Genomic DNA, 17,537 nt, shown 5'->3' on the forward strand with positions numbered 1-17,537 from the left:
GAAAAAGTAAAGGAAAAACGAACACCTCGTTGTATTGTTCCCCCAGACATAATCCTACCTCAACAACTGCAGGATTGATTGTCCAGGTGGTTATTTTCAAGTTCCCTTTTAAATTCTTTTTGAAAGAAATTCTATATATCTAGCCCTTTAAAAATGATCAAATTCTGGGAGGGCAAGGAAAGCCCCAATGGCAGTAAATGAAGCAGTGTTGTTTCTATTTCTGTTCTATCAGGAAGGCTGCCCTACTACGGCAGATGAGAAGCCAGCAGTAAGAGTTTTCATGTTAAGAAAAAAAGGAAAAAGATCATCACTTAAGGGTTAGAATTAATCTGCAGTTACTGCGTTAGTCATAAAAATGGGATGTACTGAAGTTCCAGAAGTTGAGTTGAGGCTTGCGCTGGGTTTGGAGTGGGCTTCCTGCAGATGACGGGATACAGGCTTGGTAGTCGGGTCTGTCTTCATCTAGCAGGGACAGGCTTGTAATAGATTTTTGTTACAACCATTTCACTCAAAGCAGCATGGTTGTTATTTTGACACTGAATTAGAAAAAAAGGAACTTGAGGAGCAATTCAAGCAACAGTTACCAAAACACAAAGAAACAAAACTAAAAAAAATAAAAATTCCCCCGGAGTACCTGGCAAGGACATTCATTATGTCAGTTAAGGAAGTAGGCAAGGATGCCAGCTCTAATTGGCAGTTGTGATGGCTACTGTTGACAGTGAGCATCCTAAAACTGGAGGATAAGCTTAGAAGCAGAAAGCAGGGGTGTTCAAAACATGTGATATGTCTTGAATTTTAATAGGTTCTTTTAGGGGAAAAAAAAAATCCTTATTCTGAAATACTGAAAAGTCCAGGGTAGCATAGACTGCCCAAATGTTGAGAAGCTAATTTTGCAGTCAATGCTTTTCATCAGTGTAGATTATGTAGGGGGTTTCCTTTGTCCTTTTCTGTGACTGATCTTCCAGGGCGGACTGTATGTGTGTGTCTGTGTGGTGTGTGCACGTGTGTGTGTGTGCACGTGTGTGTGTGTGTGTGTGTGTGGTGTGTGCATGCATGTATGTGTCTGTGTGGTGTGTGCATGTATTCTTGCCATTTCTATTGTCCCCAGTTAAGAAGTACAGAGCACAGCAAATCTGTGATATATAAAACAGTGGTTCATCGGGGGGAAATGGTTGCAGAAGAATGCTGACCCTACATTTCTCTGAATTCCTGTGACTTGGTCACGAATTTTGTTTTAGTTAAGCTTTTGAAATTTTAAGCAGTATTATCCTCTTTGTAGTCTTGAACGGAAGTATTTCCTTTTATCTCAACTGACTATCCCCAGCTTTAGAACAGACAGTTTGCATATGATTGGTAAAAACCCTTATGGTTTGCTGATGGAACAAGCTCTAATGGGGATCTCCACCACAAGAGATGAAACTTTAGGGAAATTTTTCGTTTAGTTCCCTAGAAAACACTTTTTGCTTTAGTTCCTGAACACTAAAATAAGTAAACTTCAGGCTAAGAGGGCATGGTTTGTGCCAAGCCCCTTTCAATACAGCCCTTTGTCTAGGCCTGAGTTTTTAATTGTATTAAAGTACATATTCCTGAAAAAGTGAAAAGGTTTTTTTGATTTTTTAAAAAATCATTTTGTATTACCCTCACCACCATCACTACCACCATAAGATTTTACATTTTATTGTATTTTTTCTCTCATTAAAGTTTATAGATTAATTCTAGAAAGTATGGAAAAGTCAAGAAAAGTATAAAATCAAAAATAAAGTTCAGTCTTAATTCTACCCTCCAGAAATAATCACTTTAAATATCTTGGAATATTGTCTTCTAATTTTATTGTTACATAAACATCCCCCTTAGCCACTGCGTTTTCATTCTGGGGCTTTCTCAGACCATTCTGTTGTGAGCATTTTCCTGAGTCATGAGTTTACACAAGCACAATCTTTCATGGCTGCACTGTATCCTTGGAAGTTTAGTTGGCATCCCATTTTTCACTTGTGTCAGTTACAGGTAGGGGCATTGCTGCACAGAAACCTCTGTGGGCATGGCTGATAGTTTCCTTGGGAAAAAGCTCCAAGCATATCATATAATAGAATTATTGTTGTGTAATGTGATGCATGTTGCCAAATTTCCTTCCAGAAACACAGGGCCAAGTTTATACTTCTAGCACAAATTTGCACCTGTTTCTCCCGCCTCTTTGGGAAGTTACAAACAGACAAACAGTAATAAAACAAAATATCATGCTTTGATCTTCATTAGTGAAACTGAATATTTACCAAGGGTTGGGTTTTTTTTTTTTTTTTTAACTATTTGTATTAATGGTTAATTGTATGGGTGCTTCACCCATTTCTAGTTGGAGCATATAAGTGTATATTGATATTAGACATTAAGAATATTAACCTATTGGATATATTGTACAAATTTAGGTCTTTATAATTTTGTTTATGGTATTTTTGATGCATGAAAGCCGTAAATAATAAGTATTAACAATTAAACAGTTATAAATCTACCAGTCATTTCCATAGAGTTTTTTTTCCCTTAGTTTTATCCTTGGAGAGTCCATCTGCGCTTCAAAATTAGATAAATCTGTTTTCTTCCAATTTTTTTATGTTCTTGTATTACCTTGTATTTAACATAGGATTCATTGTTATTAAAAACTAAGATTGTTTTCTTTATCTCCCATTTATTTTCCATCTTTTTTAGAAGTTTCATTGATGAGTATTTCCCCAATGTGGTAAGCCAAACTACTAGATTGTTCCTTTTAAAATAATGAAAAGTTTGTATTTTTCTTTTAGGTTATCCTTAAACAATATAAGTAGAAAGACGGTCTACTAGATTTTCCATAAATCCTTTTTAAAAAACAAAAAATCCGCAACTAAAATTCAGAACAGAGACACACTTTCTAGAGTTGTTCATGACACCATTTTTGTCATGGCTCACACACGGTGTCATCACAGAATATCCCTGGTCTTTGAACAATTTTCAAGCCTAACATTATGAAACGGGCGTGACTTTAATGCATTTATGATCTTGTTAAACCTGCTGATGAAGTATTAACAGGATGAAATAATGATTTATTGTTCTTTAGGGAATGGATTTGAGGGGGCTGGCTGGAGTTGATCATGGAGATGGGTTAAGAGGCAGCTTTGTATTAGTTCAGGAGAGGGGGATGGTGACTTGGCCCCTGTCTTATCCTTCTCCTCCTACAAACCCTATCCCAAGGCAATTTAATCAGGGAATAGGGCTCAATTTATATATACTAGAAACACTCCGGGTAGTTGAGGAGATAGGGAAACAAGTGCTTACTGAACTGTCGGAGTGCTAAGGTGGACCTCCCAGATTCCTAGAGCAACTCCCAGAACTGGCTTGCCACAGGAACTGTGTCACAGTTAGGAGCCTGGGAAATCAGGAAATCACTGCCCCAACCCTTGGCCACCTCCAGGACTGTTGGCTCCATGACCACCAGCCCCTGCCAGCTTACCAGCAAAATGGGCGTCCCATTTACCCCCCTTTTATCACCTTTCCTAATCCAAGTCATTCCAGAAATTAGAAAAGGTCACACACTGAAAGTTATTTTGGAGTGTATTGATTGATTTTGGGGTGATTTGCAGAACCTGAGTCACATGTGAAACCTTAGCTGTACCCGTAGGGGAGTCAGGATAGGGGTGATTTCAGCCTCCCAGCCCACAGTACAGGAACATGCACTGGAAGGAGGTGGAGATAGTAGATGATGAGTGAGCCAACACCCTGCCTCCCTTAAGTCAGCGTGGTAGGAGTGGACAAGGAGTGCGGAGTGAGGCTGGATTCAGGATATGTTTAAAAGGTAGAATCTACTGGAATTGGTGATTGATTTGATGTGAGGGATGTGAGAAGAGGGCAGGGACAAGGGTAATGTCGGAGAGAAGCCCATTACATTGAGTTTAGGATTTGCACCTTGTAGAGTATTACTGCTGTCAGATTTTTTAAAGTCCCTTAGCCTTTGCTTAGTGAAATGACTAATTGCTGTATCTTATCTATAGCAATGCAAAACATTTAGAGAGCCAGGTTACCTCAAAGCTCTGTCATGCTTCTGAAATTCTTCAAGATATTTTATGCCCCCTTCCCCCGTACATTTTTGCCCGCACCAGATGTGGAAGGCCAACACCAAGTGATGCCACCTCGTGGGTCCCGCTCCACCCACCCAATTATCAGGAGTGTGGTAATGTGTGGTGACTTCATGGTTTCAAGGGTGTTGTCTTTAGGCAGATCCCGAGGTGTGATGAAAACCTTATCTTGGCAAGTCTGTTGGGGCTTCTGATTCCATTTGCCTGTTGACTCAGAGGTGATGTCTCTTCTGGGCCTAGTTGAGGGTAGGTTAAGGTTCTGGACTTGCTGTCTCCTCCTGGATTCTGTGGGACCTCCCATGGGGTGGTGGGTACCCCGCCTGGCACACCAAGAACAGCAGTGCCAGCAGACACTGATAACTGTTTCCTTTCCCTGCCGGCTGTGTGGAGTGGTTTACTCACTCTTGGCTGTTTAATTTCCCACTCCAGTGTTGTTGATTGATGGCAGTTGTGTTGAGGTGAACCAAACCCAAAGAAACCAAACCTGTTGCTGTCAAGTCGATTCCAACTCATAGAGACCTTATAGGACAGAGTAGAACTGCCTCTTAGTTTCCAAGGCTGTAATCTTTACAAAGCAGACTGCCACATCTTTCTCCTGAGGAGTGGCTGGTGTGTTCAAACCACCGACCTTTCGGTTAGCAGCCTAGTGCTTTAACCACTGCACCACCAGGGCTCCTTGTTGAGGTGAACACAGACATCTTATTAGGTGGCAGCCAGATGGGGCCGTGGCTGCACAGGTCTAGGTGTGTTTAGTGTTCAGGTGGTTGTGCTTGCAGCAGTAGTGCAATTTCCTCCTCTTCTCTGAATCGTTTATTAAACTCTCGTTTGTTTGCTGCCCGTCTGTTAGAAGCATAATGTGGCCTTTTACATAACTTAACCTCAGATAAACTCATCAATGGGAAGTCTTGATGGAGGCGTGTGAGCATTTAAGCAGAGAGTGACTCACTACACAAAGCCAGCAGCTGCCGCCCTCCTCCCAGCAGCAGCCTCGAATAGGTGTGCGCCTCGCTTGCCGAGAACACAGCAGGCTGAGACACACACACATGTGATGTGGTCATGACGGTAATGGTTATGGGTGTGACGTTAAGAGCCTCCTCTCCCAGGTTAGCGAGTGTGTTTGTAGACATACCTGCCACTTTGGGAGTGGATTGCTTTGTGTACAGGGTTCTGTGCTGGCAGAGAGGAAAAGAATGTGATTCAAAAACAGTCTGCCTCAGAGTCTTGAACCTGGCTGGGAAAACAGAATGTACACACACTGTTAGTTACAACATTTTAACTAACACTACAAAGCAGAGCCTGTCTTCCTGAAATCAGAAGTAGTTGCACACTGGAAGTTATTTGGGAGGATGAGATTAAATTTTCTTCTAGAAACAATGTACATACGTGGTTGTTGGTTTTGAAGGCTTGCCTACAAAAGCCCACTTAACTCATACTCTAATTTTACCATGCTACCTTTTGCAATATGAATGCAGCAATACCATACTATTGTGCATGCTTCAGAGGGCACTTTAGCTTTACCCTGCTCTTGAGAGGCAATTGTTTGAACCCCGGCCCGGGCTGGTGAAATGCATTCATCATCTTCAGAGTGGTAGGCGTAAGGCAGGCTGGAGCTGGCAGGAAGTGCTCAAGCTGGAGCAGGCATCAGAATCACCTGGAGGGTTTTCTAAAGCAGATTCCTGCCTTATCCCCAGAGTTTCTGATTCAGCTGGCCTAGGATGGGGCCTAAGAGTTTGCATCTCTAGCTAGTTCCCAGGTAACGTCGATGCAGCTGATCCCTGGGGCACGTTTTGGGGACAACTAGAGTAGACATAGAAGGAAGCTAACCCCTAAGGAACTCCCATATCTGAACTCTGAATAAGATTCTGTGCAAACAGCTGTGCTTCCCAGCCGCCCACAAACATGTAAATAAACCTCAACAACAACAAATCCCAAACTGTCTGTTACGAATTGAACTGTGTCCCCCCAAAAAATATGTGTTATAAATCCTAATCTCCATGCCTCTAGTTATAATCCCATTTGGGAATGGGATGTCTTTGTTATGTTAATAGGGCAGGATTAGTGTACTGTATATCTAGAGTCAATCTCTTTTGAGATATAAAAGAAATTAAATGCAAGCTAGGAAGCAGAGACTGGGGAAGAGAGACACCAAGCCACATAAAGACTGCCCAGGAGCAAAAGCTCAGAGGAAACAAGGACCTTCCTCCAGAGCCGACAGAGTGAGAAAGCTTTTCCCTAGAGCCGACACCCAGAATTCGGCCTTATAGCCTCCTAAACTGTGAGAATTATAAATTTCTGTTTGTTAAAACCATCCACTTGTGGTATTTCTGTCATAGCAACAGTAGATAACTAAGACACCATCCTTTGTGGACAAGACCCCTGTGTGGTCCGTGTTTATATTGCCTTCCTTCCAGAGCCTGGTATTGCACACCACTCTAGAAGCAGACGGGTGAAGAGCAGTAAGTCATTCTCTCAGGTCTCTGGACACTGAACCTGCTTTGGGGGCATCAGCCAGAAAGTAGTCTCTTACGGAGTACAGGGGGGGAAAGGGAATGATTATTCTGTAACTGATGACACAAACGCTCAGTTTTCCTAAAGCCCATTGAAGCAGGGGCCCAAAGCTATGGACCCTGTGGGGGTTCCATCAGGTTTTCCAAAATTTTGGACACAAGTGATAGGACTTGAGCTTGCAGTGCCCTTTACAGATCCTCACCACTGCACTCCTGGTCTCAGGATGGACTGACGAGGGATGGGGAGAGAGACATCTGTAAGAAGACAGAGTTAAGATCAGTCTCAGCCCAGTGCCCTCTCCCCCCACCACAAATCCTGTTTCTGCTTCCAGAGTCCTTCTATTCTGACATTCCCAACTTATCACACTTCTTTCCAGCATCCTTCTCCACGTCTACCCTCCATCCGCACTGACCTGGAGTTAAAAACCCAGGACTGGAAGCTTTACCCACTTGGTTCCACCAGAAGTCGACATCTGTACCACTTATGGTGGGCAGGAAGCCCAGAAACAGCGGGGGGATTGCTACGTGGCCTTCCTCAGCAGAGTTCATGTGTTCCCATGTGTTCTCCTGTGTTCCCTGTGTGTTCCCCATGTGTTCCCATGGGTTTCCATGTGTTCCCTATGTGTTCTCCTATGTTCCCCATGTGTTACTGTGTGTTCCCCTACATTCCTCTATGTCCCGTGTGTTCTCATGTGTTTCTGTCTTTCCATGTGTTCCATGTGTTCCCCTTGTGTTCCCATGTGTTCTCCTGTGTTCCCATGTGTTACCATGTGTTCTTGTATGTGTCCATGTGTTGCCTGTGTGTTCATGTGTTCTGCATGTTCCCTGTGTGTCCCCTGCGTGTTCACTGTATGCCTCGATGTGTTCCCCATGTGTTTCCATTTGTTCCCCGTGGGCCTGATGTAAGCTCCTGTGGATTCTAGTCTCATGAGGACACACACCACTCAAGAGAACAAACAGGGGTCTCCCTCCTGCTTATCCAAATGGAGAAATGAAAAGTCAGGAGAGGGCTTTGCCTATTTTTTTTAAAGTGGTGAGACTTAATTGTAAAAATAGTAAAAATAGTCTAAAAGTTGTGTCTACTACGTGATTGGCTTCCCTTCCAAGTAGAGCAGATAGCTTTAACATGGAATATAGGAAAACAGGGATATTTACAAGGGAAAAATAATGTTTACTTAAAGTTGAATTTCAGCATCACTGTTAACTCTCAAGAGCCTTTGTTTTGAAGACGACTTACAAACTTTGGAGAGTTTTCCAGGATGAAAATACAAAAGTTACTTTAATTTTCTCATGTTATGATGGCATCCTGTGCAAATAGTTGGCAGGGCCTTCTGCCTCTGGGTCCCTGGAAGCAGTGTTGCTGGCTGAGCAGGTGGTGCTGGTGAACAGGGCCCTCAGTCTGTTTAGATGCTCCCCTGTCCCTCAGTTTGCATTGCCTGGGCAGCTGGGACTTAACGAGCATGCGTCGCGAGGCCTCTTGCATCGCTGTCCATTCAGGACTAAAATGTCACATTTCCTTTTGTGAGCAAATCACATTTCACTTTGTTGGATTTTCAAAAACATTTAAGAGACTCTTAATAGTACATGTAACCTGGAGCTGAAAAGTGGCGCAGTCATTGAAGAGGTAATTGTATTGTCCTGTGATTGACTGCGAACAGCATCTGTGTATGTTTTTCTCTGATTTATTTTCTATTTGCCCCTCTCTAGTGGGATCTTGTGTGTGATAATGCCTGGAAGGTCCATATCGCTAAGTTCTCCTTACTGGTTGGATTAATCTTTGGCTACCTAATAACTGGATGCATTGCTGACTGGTGAGTACTGGCGTGAGCTGCACGAACCTTGGGAAACCTCAGCACCTTTGCTGGCTGGAGGGCAGTGGTCAGTGTTAGTGGGAAGGCCAGCCTTGGCTTTGTTTCTGGTGTCAGAGCTTCAGAAGGCTGAAGCTGTCACTCAGAGAGTTCAAAATGGGAGGAACTTGGCCAGTGCATGAAACGGACTGTTTTGAAGTGAAAATAAATTCGCTGCCGTTCTCTAGCTGCTAGAATCTGGCCAAGTTCTCCACAGTCCTTTCTACTAATGATATTCAGTGGTTAGCAAGGAGGGACTGGAGGACTGGGGTGCTGGGCTCTGTGGGCTGGGCTGTGGGGTAGATGCAAAGATATATGAAAAGATGGTTCCCGCTCTTCAGGGGAGCATGGAGGGAGGAGAAGAACTGAAAGGTCAGGCAGTGCCGACTCATACCTCACCAGTCACCCTAACTTTAGAGAGGGGTGGTCCTTGGGTTGCACTGGCCAGAAGATAGGTCTGCAAGGTCCATGGACTGGGACCTTGGAAGAGGACAACATCTGGTTATTGGTCATTGTAGGTGGGAAGGATGGTGGTCAGAGGTGAGAATGAAAACAGACTATTTGGGTCAGAGAGGAGGTCCAAACGCTGGGAGCTAAGTGTGTGGTGCAGGATGGAGTGATGAGATTGGGGAGGGAGAGATGGTAGCTGTGATAATAATGACAACAACAGTAATAGTGGCTAACACTGAATGACCACTATGTGCTAAGGTTTTACACACATTAAATATTCCATCCTCACAACACCCTATGAGGTAGGTACTATTATTACCTCTGTTTTATAGTTGAAAAACTGAGGCACAGAAGGTTAAGTTTACTCATTTTTAAATGGAAGAGCCAGGATGTGACACTAAGCCGTGTGACTCCAAAGCCTTCTCTTAACCAGTGTCCGTAAGACTTTTATTTAAAGCCCTCTTTGGTCACAAGAGCAATAAGCGAGGGCTTGTCTGGGCAGCGAGTGGAATGGGACTGTAAAGGAGAAAGCATGGTGTAACTTTGCCCCACCCCCCTAAATTATTGTATCATTAAAGGAGTGTTTTTGTGAATGGGCCCAATGACATCATTGAGAGAAGAGTGATATGGAGCAAACCCCTTACTCTTGTGGTTTTGCGATGCCTTCTGGTGGTTCAAACCCACCAGCCTGCACAGCAGAAAGATGTGACAGTCTGCTTCCGCAAAGATTACAGCCTTGGAAAACCCTTTGGGGCAGTTGTCCTCTGTCCTGTAGGATCACTATGAGTCTGAATCAACCAGATGGCAGTGGATTTGGTTTTGGGTTTTCTGGACCCTGGTTAACTGGGAACGCTGGCTGAGGAGCCCCCAGAGAGCCTGGGGGTGGGGCAGAGCAGCAGAGGGCACCCAAGGGGTTTTTAGACCACTTGAAAATTGAGGAAATTTCTCTTCAAAAACTAGTTTACTTTTGGAAGTTCCTTGACTTCCTGTGAGTTCGGAATTTGCCTAATCATTGTTTGTAAGGCTTCTTCTGAACACATTCCCTGCGGATGGTAACAAAGAAGCTTTCGCTGACCCCCAGAGGCCAGGTCAGGGCCCCTGGGTTCTGTGTGTGGGCCTGTAGGTTTTTTATAATCAAATACTTCACTGCCTAGGTCTTCATTGTGCCGTTTATTGGTCTAAAAGACATTCTAATCCCAGTGTTTTAACTACTAGGACATTTGTTTCTCAGAAATCTGCACTGAAATAGGTTAGGCAGATTACTCCTAAATTCAAAAAATTAGTTCCTAAGTTAAAAAAAATGATTCCATAGGGAAAGTAAATATGGATTTCCATTAATGAATCAGATAGTCTATGACAGTTTAAAATGTTAATGAATCAGTAGTCTGTGACAGTTTAAAATGTTTAAAAGTTGTTTCTGCAGTATCTCACTTCTTTCATAGGCCTATTGTTTGGCCATCCTCGATCACACACCAAGCATTAGGGCAAGAGTCAAAGGAGTGTGGAGTCTTACTTTGCGAGTAACCGGAAGTCTGACATTGCCCACCCACTTCTTGAATATTTTTCCCAAGGTGGTGAGGGATAGGTGCTCCAGGGAGTCAAAAACAGGCTGCTTTGTGTTGTGACTGAAAATCTCGGTGACCCTCTTGGTTTTAATTTAAAAGTTTGGTGTTTTCCAGCCTGTTTTTTGGTGTTTTACCCCCTGCTAGAGCATTGTTTAACAAGACATACACATACAGTAAGGGAGTTCTAGATTTCACCACTGTGGTCACTATCTCATGATACCTGGGAGGTGTCCCCGTTCATGTGCCAAGGGCAGTCCATCAAGTCATAGGTAGCCTTCTGAAGACTGTAATCAGCTTGTAACAGAATTGTAAATAGTACACTTTTTTTCATTTTAAGTGTCTCAACACTCATTTTGTTTGGGGCTATAAGTTACGTATGTTTATATATACGTTAGTTGAGATTTGCAAGAGATAATGGCCTAGTCACGGCCTCGTTGGGTGAGCCCCTCCTGTCTGTTGTTTGTTGCTGGGTGTTCTGCATTGGTCTGTCTAGGTGCCCTCTTGTCCCTTCTAACCCTCTCTGGTCCTGGAGCCTGGCCTCTATGGGCTGCTCAGGAGGGGCCTGCCCCCTAGGATCTGGTTGAGGTTGGCCAGTGGGGAGCCTGGGCTGGAGACCTGAGGGAGAGAGGAGCGTGAGGCCAAGGCACTTACATCCCCAGCTTTGTCTCTGCGGGTTCTCAGGGCTGGCTGCCTCCTGTCAGAAGACTCTCTCCACACAGTGCCTCTCTCTGGTTTCCAGAACCATCCCTCTTCCCAAGCTCCCTGTTGTAGATAGCTTCAAGGTAGTATGCTACTCCTGGTGGTTTTTCTTACATCTTGATCACTCCTTTATAAATAATCCCTTTATTAAAATCTCCTCAAGTTACCTAATTTGAGTGGGACATCTGTTTCCTGTTGAGATCCTGTATTAGCATTCTTAGGCTACTGTAACAAATTGCCACAAACGTGGTGGCTTAAGTGATACAAATTTATTATCTTAAGAGTTCTGTAGTTTAGAAATCCAGTGCTGGTCTCTCTGGGCTAAAAACAAGGTGTTCACAAAGCTGGTTCCTTTCTGGAGGCTCTAAGGGAGAATTGTTTCTTTGCCTTTTCCAGCTTCTAGAGGCCACAGGCATTTCTTGGCTCATGGCTTCTTTCTTCCAACTTCAAAGCCAGCAACAGTGGGTCAGGTCCTTGTCACGCTGCCATCTCTCTGGTTCCCTGCCACTGGGAAAGTTTCTCCATTTTTAGAGACTCGTGATTAGATTGAAAGGTCCTTGACCTTAATCCCATCTGCAGCCCCTTTGCGATATGAGATAGCATATTCACAGGCTCCAAGGGTTATTAGGACTTGGATATCTTTGGGGGCCATTATCCTGACCTACCACAGATCCTAACTGATAATGTCCTCTGCTCTCCAGATTTAGGAATGTGATTTTGTCAGTCATCTTTGAGGAAACTGTTCTGGGAAGCCAGTTCACACAAGAACTCAGAAGGCTGCGGCTAACATTACTGAGTGGTGCTGAGTCACTTGCGCATACCTACCTGACAGCCGCCCTCCTAGGTAGGCGTCAACTGGCTGAACTGGCTCTTACAAGCAAGAAAAAATGTGGCTCATTTGAATAAGCCTGGCCTTTCCCAAGATCACATAGTTCATGAGGGGTGAGCCTGGATTCTAAGGCAGGATGTTTGCCCCACAATCCTTAATGGTAATTTTTGCTTACTGATTTTAATCATTTGGGAGGGAGAGATTTAGAACAGTTTTTACAAGTTAAAAAAAAAAATCAGAGACCTTTTCTGAAGTAGCAGAACAGGGAAAAGCATGTGAGGATGCGGGAAGGAATCATCATGATGGCAGCGAAAGCATGGCAGTCGTCACTTTGTGCCATGTCAAATGCCTCCTAGTGATCTAACCAGCGCTGCCGAGTGGGACCCTTGTCCCTGGTACAGACACAGGAAGTAAGGTTTATAAAACTAGAAATGGATATGTTAGGTTTTGTTTTTAATTGTGGTAAAAATCTATATAACAAAACATTTGCCAATTCAATACTTTTTACATGTGGATACATTAGATTTTGTATATTTCTTTCCTTTCATTTTAGGAAGCCAACTAAGCCATAATTTTAATTTGTTTCTGTAAATGAGTTGGGTTTGGACAAAATCATCTCTACAACTTTTCCTGAAATGGGCTTAATGACTCCGGCACTGGTCAAGGGAAGTAATGGCTAAAATCTCTAGACAAGATAATTAATTGACTTATACTGGTATTGAACTTATAGCCTTGACCTCATTTCACTAACCTGAAGTGACTAGTGAAGATGATTGCCAAAAACCCATAGCTGTGGAGTTGATTCTGACTCATAGGACAGAGGGGAACTGCCCCAAAGGGTTTCCAAGGCTGTAATCTTTACAAAAGCAGACTGCTACATCTTTCTCCCGTGGAGCGGCTAGTAGGTTCAAACTGCCAACTTTTTGGTTAGCAGCCAAGTGCTTAACCACTTCACCACCAGGGCTGTTAATGAGGATGGTTCCAAAACCAAACCCGTTGCTGCTGAGTACCCTAAGAATTCTGAATGAAATTCTGTCCTATCAATCCCTCCTTGAATTTTCTTAAAATTACACCCATCTCCATAAGGTAAGGCCATGTCTTATTGGATTTTTTTTTAGCAGATTTATTGAGAGTTAACATAAAATTTGCCCCTTTGAAATATACAATTCAATTAAGTTTTAGTATATTTACAGAATTATACACCACCACTGCAATCTAATTTTCGAACATCTCCATCACCCTAAAAAGAAGCCCATTTACAGTCATTCCCCCATCCCTACCCTAGCCCTCGACAACCACAAATCTATGTCGTGTCTCTCTGTGTTGGCCTTTTCTGGACATTTTACTTGTGTGTAGATGCCTTGTCGTAAATAAGTCTAGGAGAGTTCAAGCCATTCAGCTGCCCTAGGTGGTGTTTGGCGTACGAGGCCTAGATTTTTCCCCTTTTCGCTCTGGCACGTGGCTCCAGCGGCCCCATTTTCTGTGTGAACTCTCCTTTTAAGTCCAAGCTGGTTATGTTTTATTAACTTAGACTAAGCTGCCTGGTTTGATAAAGGGTTTTCTTTTTTAATGAGTTGATGAAGGACAGATTAGGAGATCTAGTGCCTGCCTGTTCCCAAGGACCACCCGTCGTGTCCTCCCAGCCATGTCAAGAAGCACATTGCCGCCTAGTGGTTGCAGATGTTGCACTAGCCAACTTTGTGATCATTCAGCCTTTCCAAAAACACCGCGGAAGGTGCTGCTTTTTGCATCTTTGTTAGTTTCAGGTTTACACCGATTATTTAAAGTTCCACCTATCTGAGTTTCATTCGTGAGCCCTTAAACATTACCTCTTGTCATGTAGTTGAAACAAATTGGCAGGCACCTTGGACCTAGCTCAGCTCTGTTAGGCTGTGTGCGACCAGGGACCTGACTTAGATAATAACCAAGAGAAAGGGAAAGCAGCTCCACTCGGGGCCTGTGTTAACTTTTGAACCAATTCCAAAGGTCAGTTATTTCTCCAGGCATTTTATGATGGGTGTGTCAAGGTTTAAGTTTGGGGAGTTATTGTTGATTTTGTTAATCTTGCCTTGAATCACCCTTGTATGCACTCGGAAGTAATTTATAAAATAGAAAGGAAGAGTAAAATGGTTCTTACGGTAGCTGACCCTGTAAAAGTAGTAGACGCAACAATGAATTGGATTCATGGATTCATGTCTCAATTCTCTTACCCAGTAACTGTTTGATCTCTGCTTTGCTATCTATAAAATGAAGAGGTTGGGCTAAATTTCCTGAGGTCCTTTCTACTGAAGTGGCTCTAGATGGTATGAAGAATTTTAGTCTAGTACTCATTCAACATAGGTTGATCACCTGGTGTATACTGAGTTTCAGCATCTAGCATCACCGTTTGTTTAACAATGATTTCTAATTGTTTTCCTCACCACATGCAGGGTTGGCCGAAGGCCTGTCCTACTATTTTCCATCATCTTCATTCTGATCTTTGGATTGACTGTGGCGCTGTCGGTGAATGTGACAATGTTCAGCACACTCAGATTCTTTGAAGGTTTCTGCCTGGCTGGAATAATTCTCACTTTGTATGCATTACGTAAGTAGAAAACTTCTTATCTACTCTTGAAAAATTAGCAAAAGTATTTTTGCTTAAAAGATTCTGGGAAAGGTGCTATGCATTCTGGTTGTTTGGGACGGTAGTCTTTTGGAAGCACAAAGTTTAATGGCCTCTACTGTTGTGAAAAGTTTTCTTAGGTAGTGGCACTCAGCGTCTACTCTCTTTTGATCTCCAGCTGGGGCTCAGTCCATATCAAAGACCAGAAACCCAAAACCAAACCCACTACCGTTGAGTAGATTCCAACCCATAATGACCCTATAGGACAGAGTGGAACTTCCCCACAGGGTTTCCAAGGCTGTAAATCTTTGTTAAAGCAGACTGCCACTTCTTCCGTGGAGTGGCTGGTGGGTTAGAACTGCCAGCCTTTAGGTTAGCAGCCAAGCACTTTAACCACTATGCCACCAAGACTCCATCAAAGGCCATGGAGGGCGGCATAATTGCTTGGTGAAGTGGGGACCAACCTATAGCTGGTAGGGAGGGGCTTTTGCTTTTCTACTGAATTTTCTGCATTGGCTTCTGTACACTTCCAAATCCCGTGCATAATTGGGAGTCCCTGTCCTTTGTTACCCAAGAGCATAACCAAGGACTTGTTACCATGGGGTCTGGACTTAATTTTTGATTGACCCTTTAAGATTTTATCTTCCTTTTTTTTTCCCCTAAGGTCTTGCAGAGTCCAAGTTTTCTACCTTCTCATGCCCAAATGTGGACTTAGGTGGTCTGGACTTGAATCCTAAGTGTTGGTACGGGAGGAGAAAAATGGCAAGAGTTACCCTTTTTGGGTAGATGAAAATCCCCTCCATCATGCTGTTGGCAATATTAGCTCCTGTGTCACTGTGGCTCTCTCATGTCTTTGTAGTTGGTGTTTTCCAGAGCACAGCCACAAACCCAAAAGGAAGAGGAGGCCTGCAGATGTGAATGCTTTGTTTATTTACTAGTTTTATACTTGTTAATCACCTGTGGAAAGATCTGTTAGGAATCATGTAAGATAAGTTCTCATCTGTTTTATCTTTTCCTCTCCCTTTGACAACATGCATACAGGTCAGTTACAGATGAAGTAGCAAAGTCCAGAGGGTGAGATAAGGCTAACTGTAGTTCTTTTAAACTTGCATGTTAAAGACTTGATAGCACTTTTAGGTAACCTGGATTTTTGTTCCTCTGCTGTAGAGAATAGAAATATAATCAATTGATGACATGGTTTTCTAGTCACAAAGGAGGGATGGCCATGGAGAAGGGTTAAAAGTATACGCTTCTAAATCCCAAGTCGGTATTTTTGGTATCCTCCTCTAACAGCTGAACTGTGGTTTCTTAGAAATCACCTTTACCCGTTTATTTGCATTTATTTTGGAAGCCTTATCTCTTGGAGGGGGAGGGTTAGTGGGTTCTTGCTGAAGGTTAGTGGGTTTGGTGATGAGTGTTTTGGGGTTCTAGTTCTTTGAACAAACCACATGGTTCTTGGGCTGGATAATGGCTCCAGACAAAATGGGAGTTGGCCCATGCAGAGGAGCAGGAGCAGGCTCTCACCTCTTTTCTGGAGGAGATCCCTGGCCCTGCTCACAGGCACTGTCTTGGCCCACACGTGTGCAGGCATGGTGGGGGTCTTGTCTTTGACATGAGTCTTTGAAGGCCCCTCAGTTCTCACGGGAGGATTCTAGTCTAGTGCTTCCACCCAGATGGCCATGAACGTGCACAGCTCTACATTTGGGCAGACAGAACAGCTTTGCTTTGGAAACTGAGCAGAGAGGAGAACCTCCTTTCACCACCCTAATGTTTATCAAACTCAGCCAGAGAATATTGATGGAAAACTGCCTTAAAGCAAAAAATGGCATATATCAGTTTTATCTTGTACGCCAACTGCTAATGATTGGCTGATAATGCCAGGGAACTCAGAGGAGACTTCTGAGGACACCACAGGCTCAGTGGGGAAGAACACTTTATTGATTAGCCATCTCTGCCAATGAGACAGAAGGGGAATGGAGGATGGCTGCACACACAGCTGAGTCTGTTTCCAGAGTATGTCCCTGAATTATACCAGATCAGGGGAGATTTTACCTGATCTGCTCTGCTTCAGCCCCACACAGAATTGTGCTGACTGACTTGTGATTTGACATCATGCCATTGACCCTATGAAATTTATTGCTGTGTTTACTGTGCAAAATGATGCTAAGAATATTTTTTCCATTATAATCTAACTACATAACAAGCTGCTTATAGTACATTCTCTTCCATTTCAGAACCATAAAAAGAGTGTGCTTATCCTAAGAAACAGCTTTGCTTTTATCTGATAGGTACAGAATCATACAATTCAGAGGTCTGCAAACTTTTTCTGTAAAGGGCCAGACAGTAAATACTTTCGGCTTTATGGGACAGATGGTCTCTGGGACAACTCCTCACCTCCACCTGTTAGCATGAAAGCACCATAGATACTAGGTAAACAAATGGGCATGCTTGCGTTCCAGTAAAATTCATTTACAAAAACATGGCGGGCCAGAGGCCATAGTTTTTCAACCCCCAATGTAACTGATTCTCTCTTTCCATTGACTGCTCGGAAGCTTAGAAAGCTTAGAATCCAATATAACAACTGTGGGGGCCTGAGAACATGAGCTTTGAATTTTGACTTCTCGCCTGGTTTCATCTTAATCTTCCTGTTTTCATTCCTCCTTTGTCCCATTTTTCTATCTCCATAATTTAAGTCTTATTTTATTGTATGCATTTGTGTAAGTTGCCTTCATTTTTTCTGAAATAAAATGGGGCATAAATAAGTGGTCATGCGTACTTAGACTGAGGCTCCGAGTCAGACATCATGGCAAGTACCACTGCAATGAAAATTTCTAAGTATAAGCCAGGGGCCCACTGTGTGAGCTAATACCGTATCTGATAGCAAAGTTAAAATAAGACATAAGGCTATGAGTGATTGATTACTTGGAGCTCACTGAGATTG

The 17,537-nt window shown here is 43.2% G+C and overlaps 1 protein-coding gene across 1 annotated transcript in view; it reads left to right on the plus strand.

Annotated features, from left to right (window-relative positions):
- SLC22A23 (solute carrier family 22 member 23) overlaps positions 1–17,537 on the plus strand; it is a 226,341-nt gene that overhangs the window by 48,169 nt on the left and 160,635 nt on the right. The window contains exons 3-4 of the mRNA XM_012558815.1: positions 8,312–8,415; positions 14,424–14,578. Of these exons, the coding sequence (XP_012414269.1) occupies positions 8,312–8,415; positions 14,424–14,578 (259 nt within the window). The remainder of the gene's footprint in view (positions 1–8,311; positions 8,416–14,423; positions 14,579–17,537) is intronic.

The sequence above is a fragment of the Trichechus manatus genome, unplaced genomic scaffold (assembly GCF_000243295.1).
Source record: "Trichechus manatus latirostris isolate Lorelei unplaced genomic scaffold, TriManLat1.0 scaffold00188, whole genome shotgun sequence".
In the NCBI taxonomy this organism is placed as follows: Eukaryota; Metazoa; Chordata; class Mammalia; order Sirenia; family Trichechidae; genus Trichechus; species Trichechus manatus.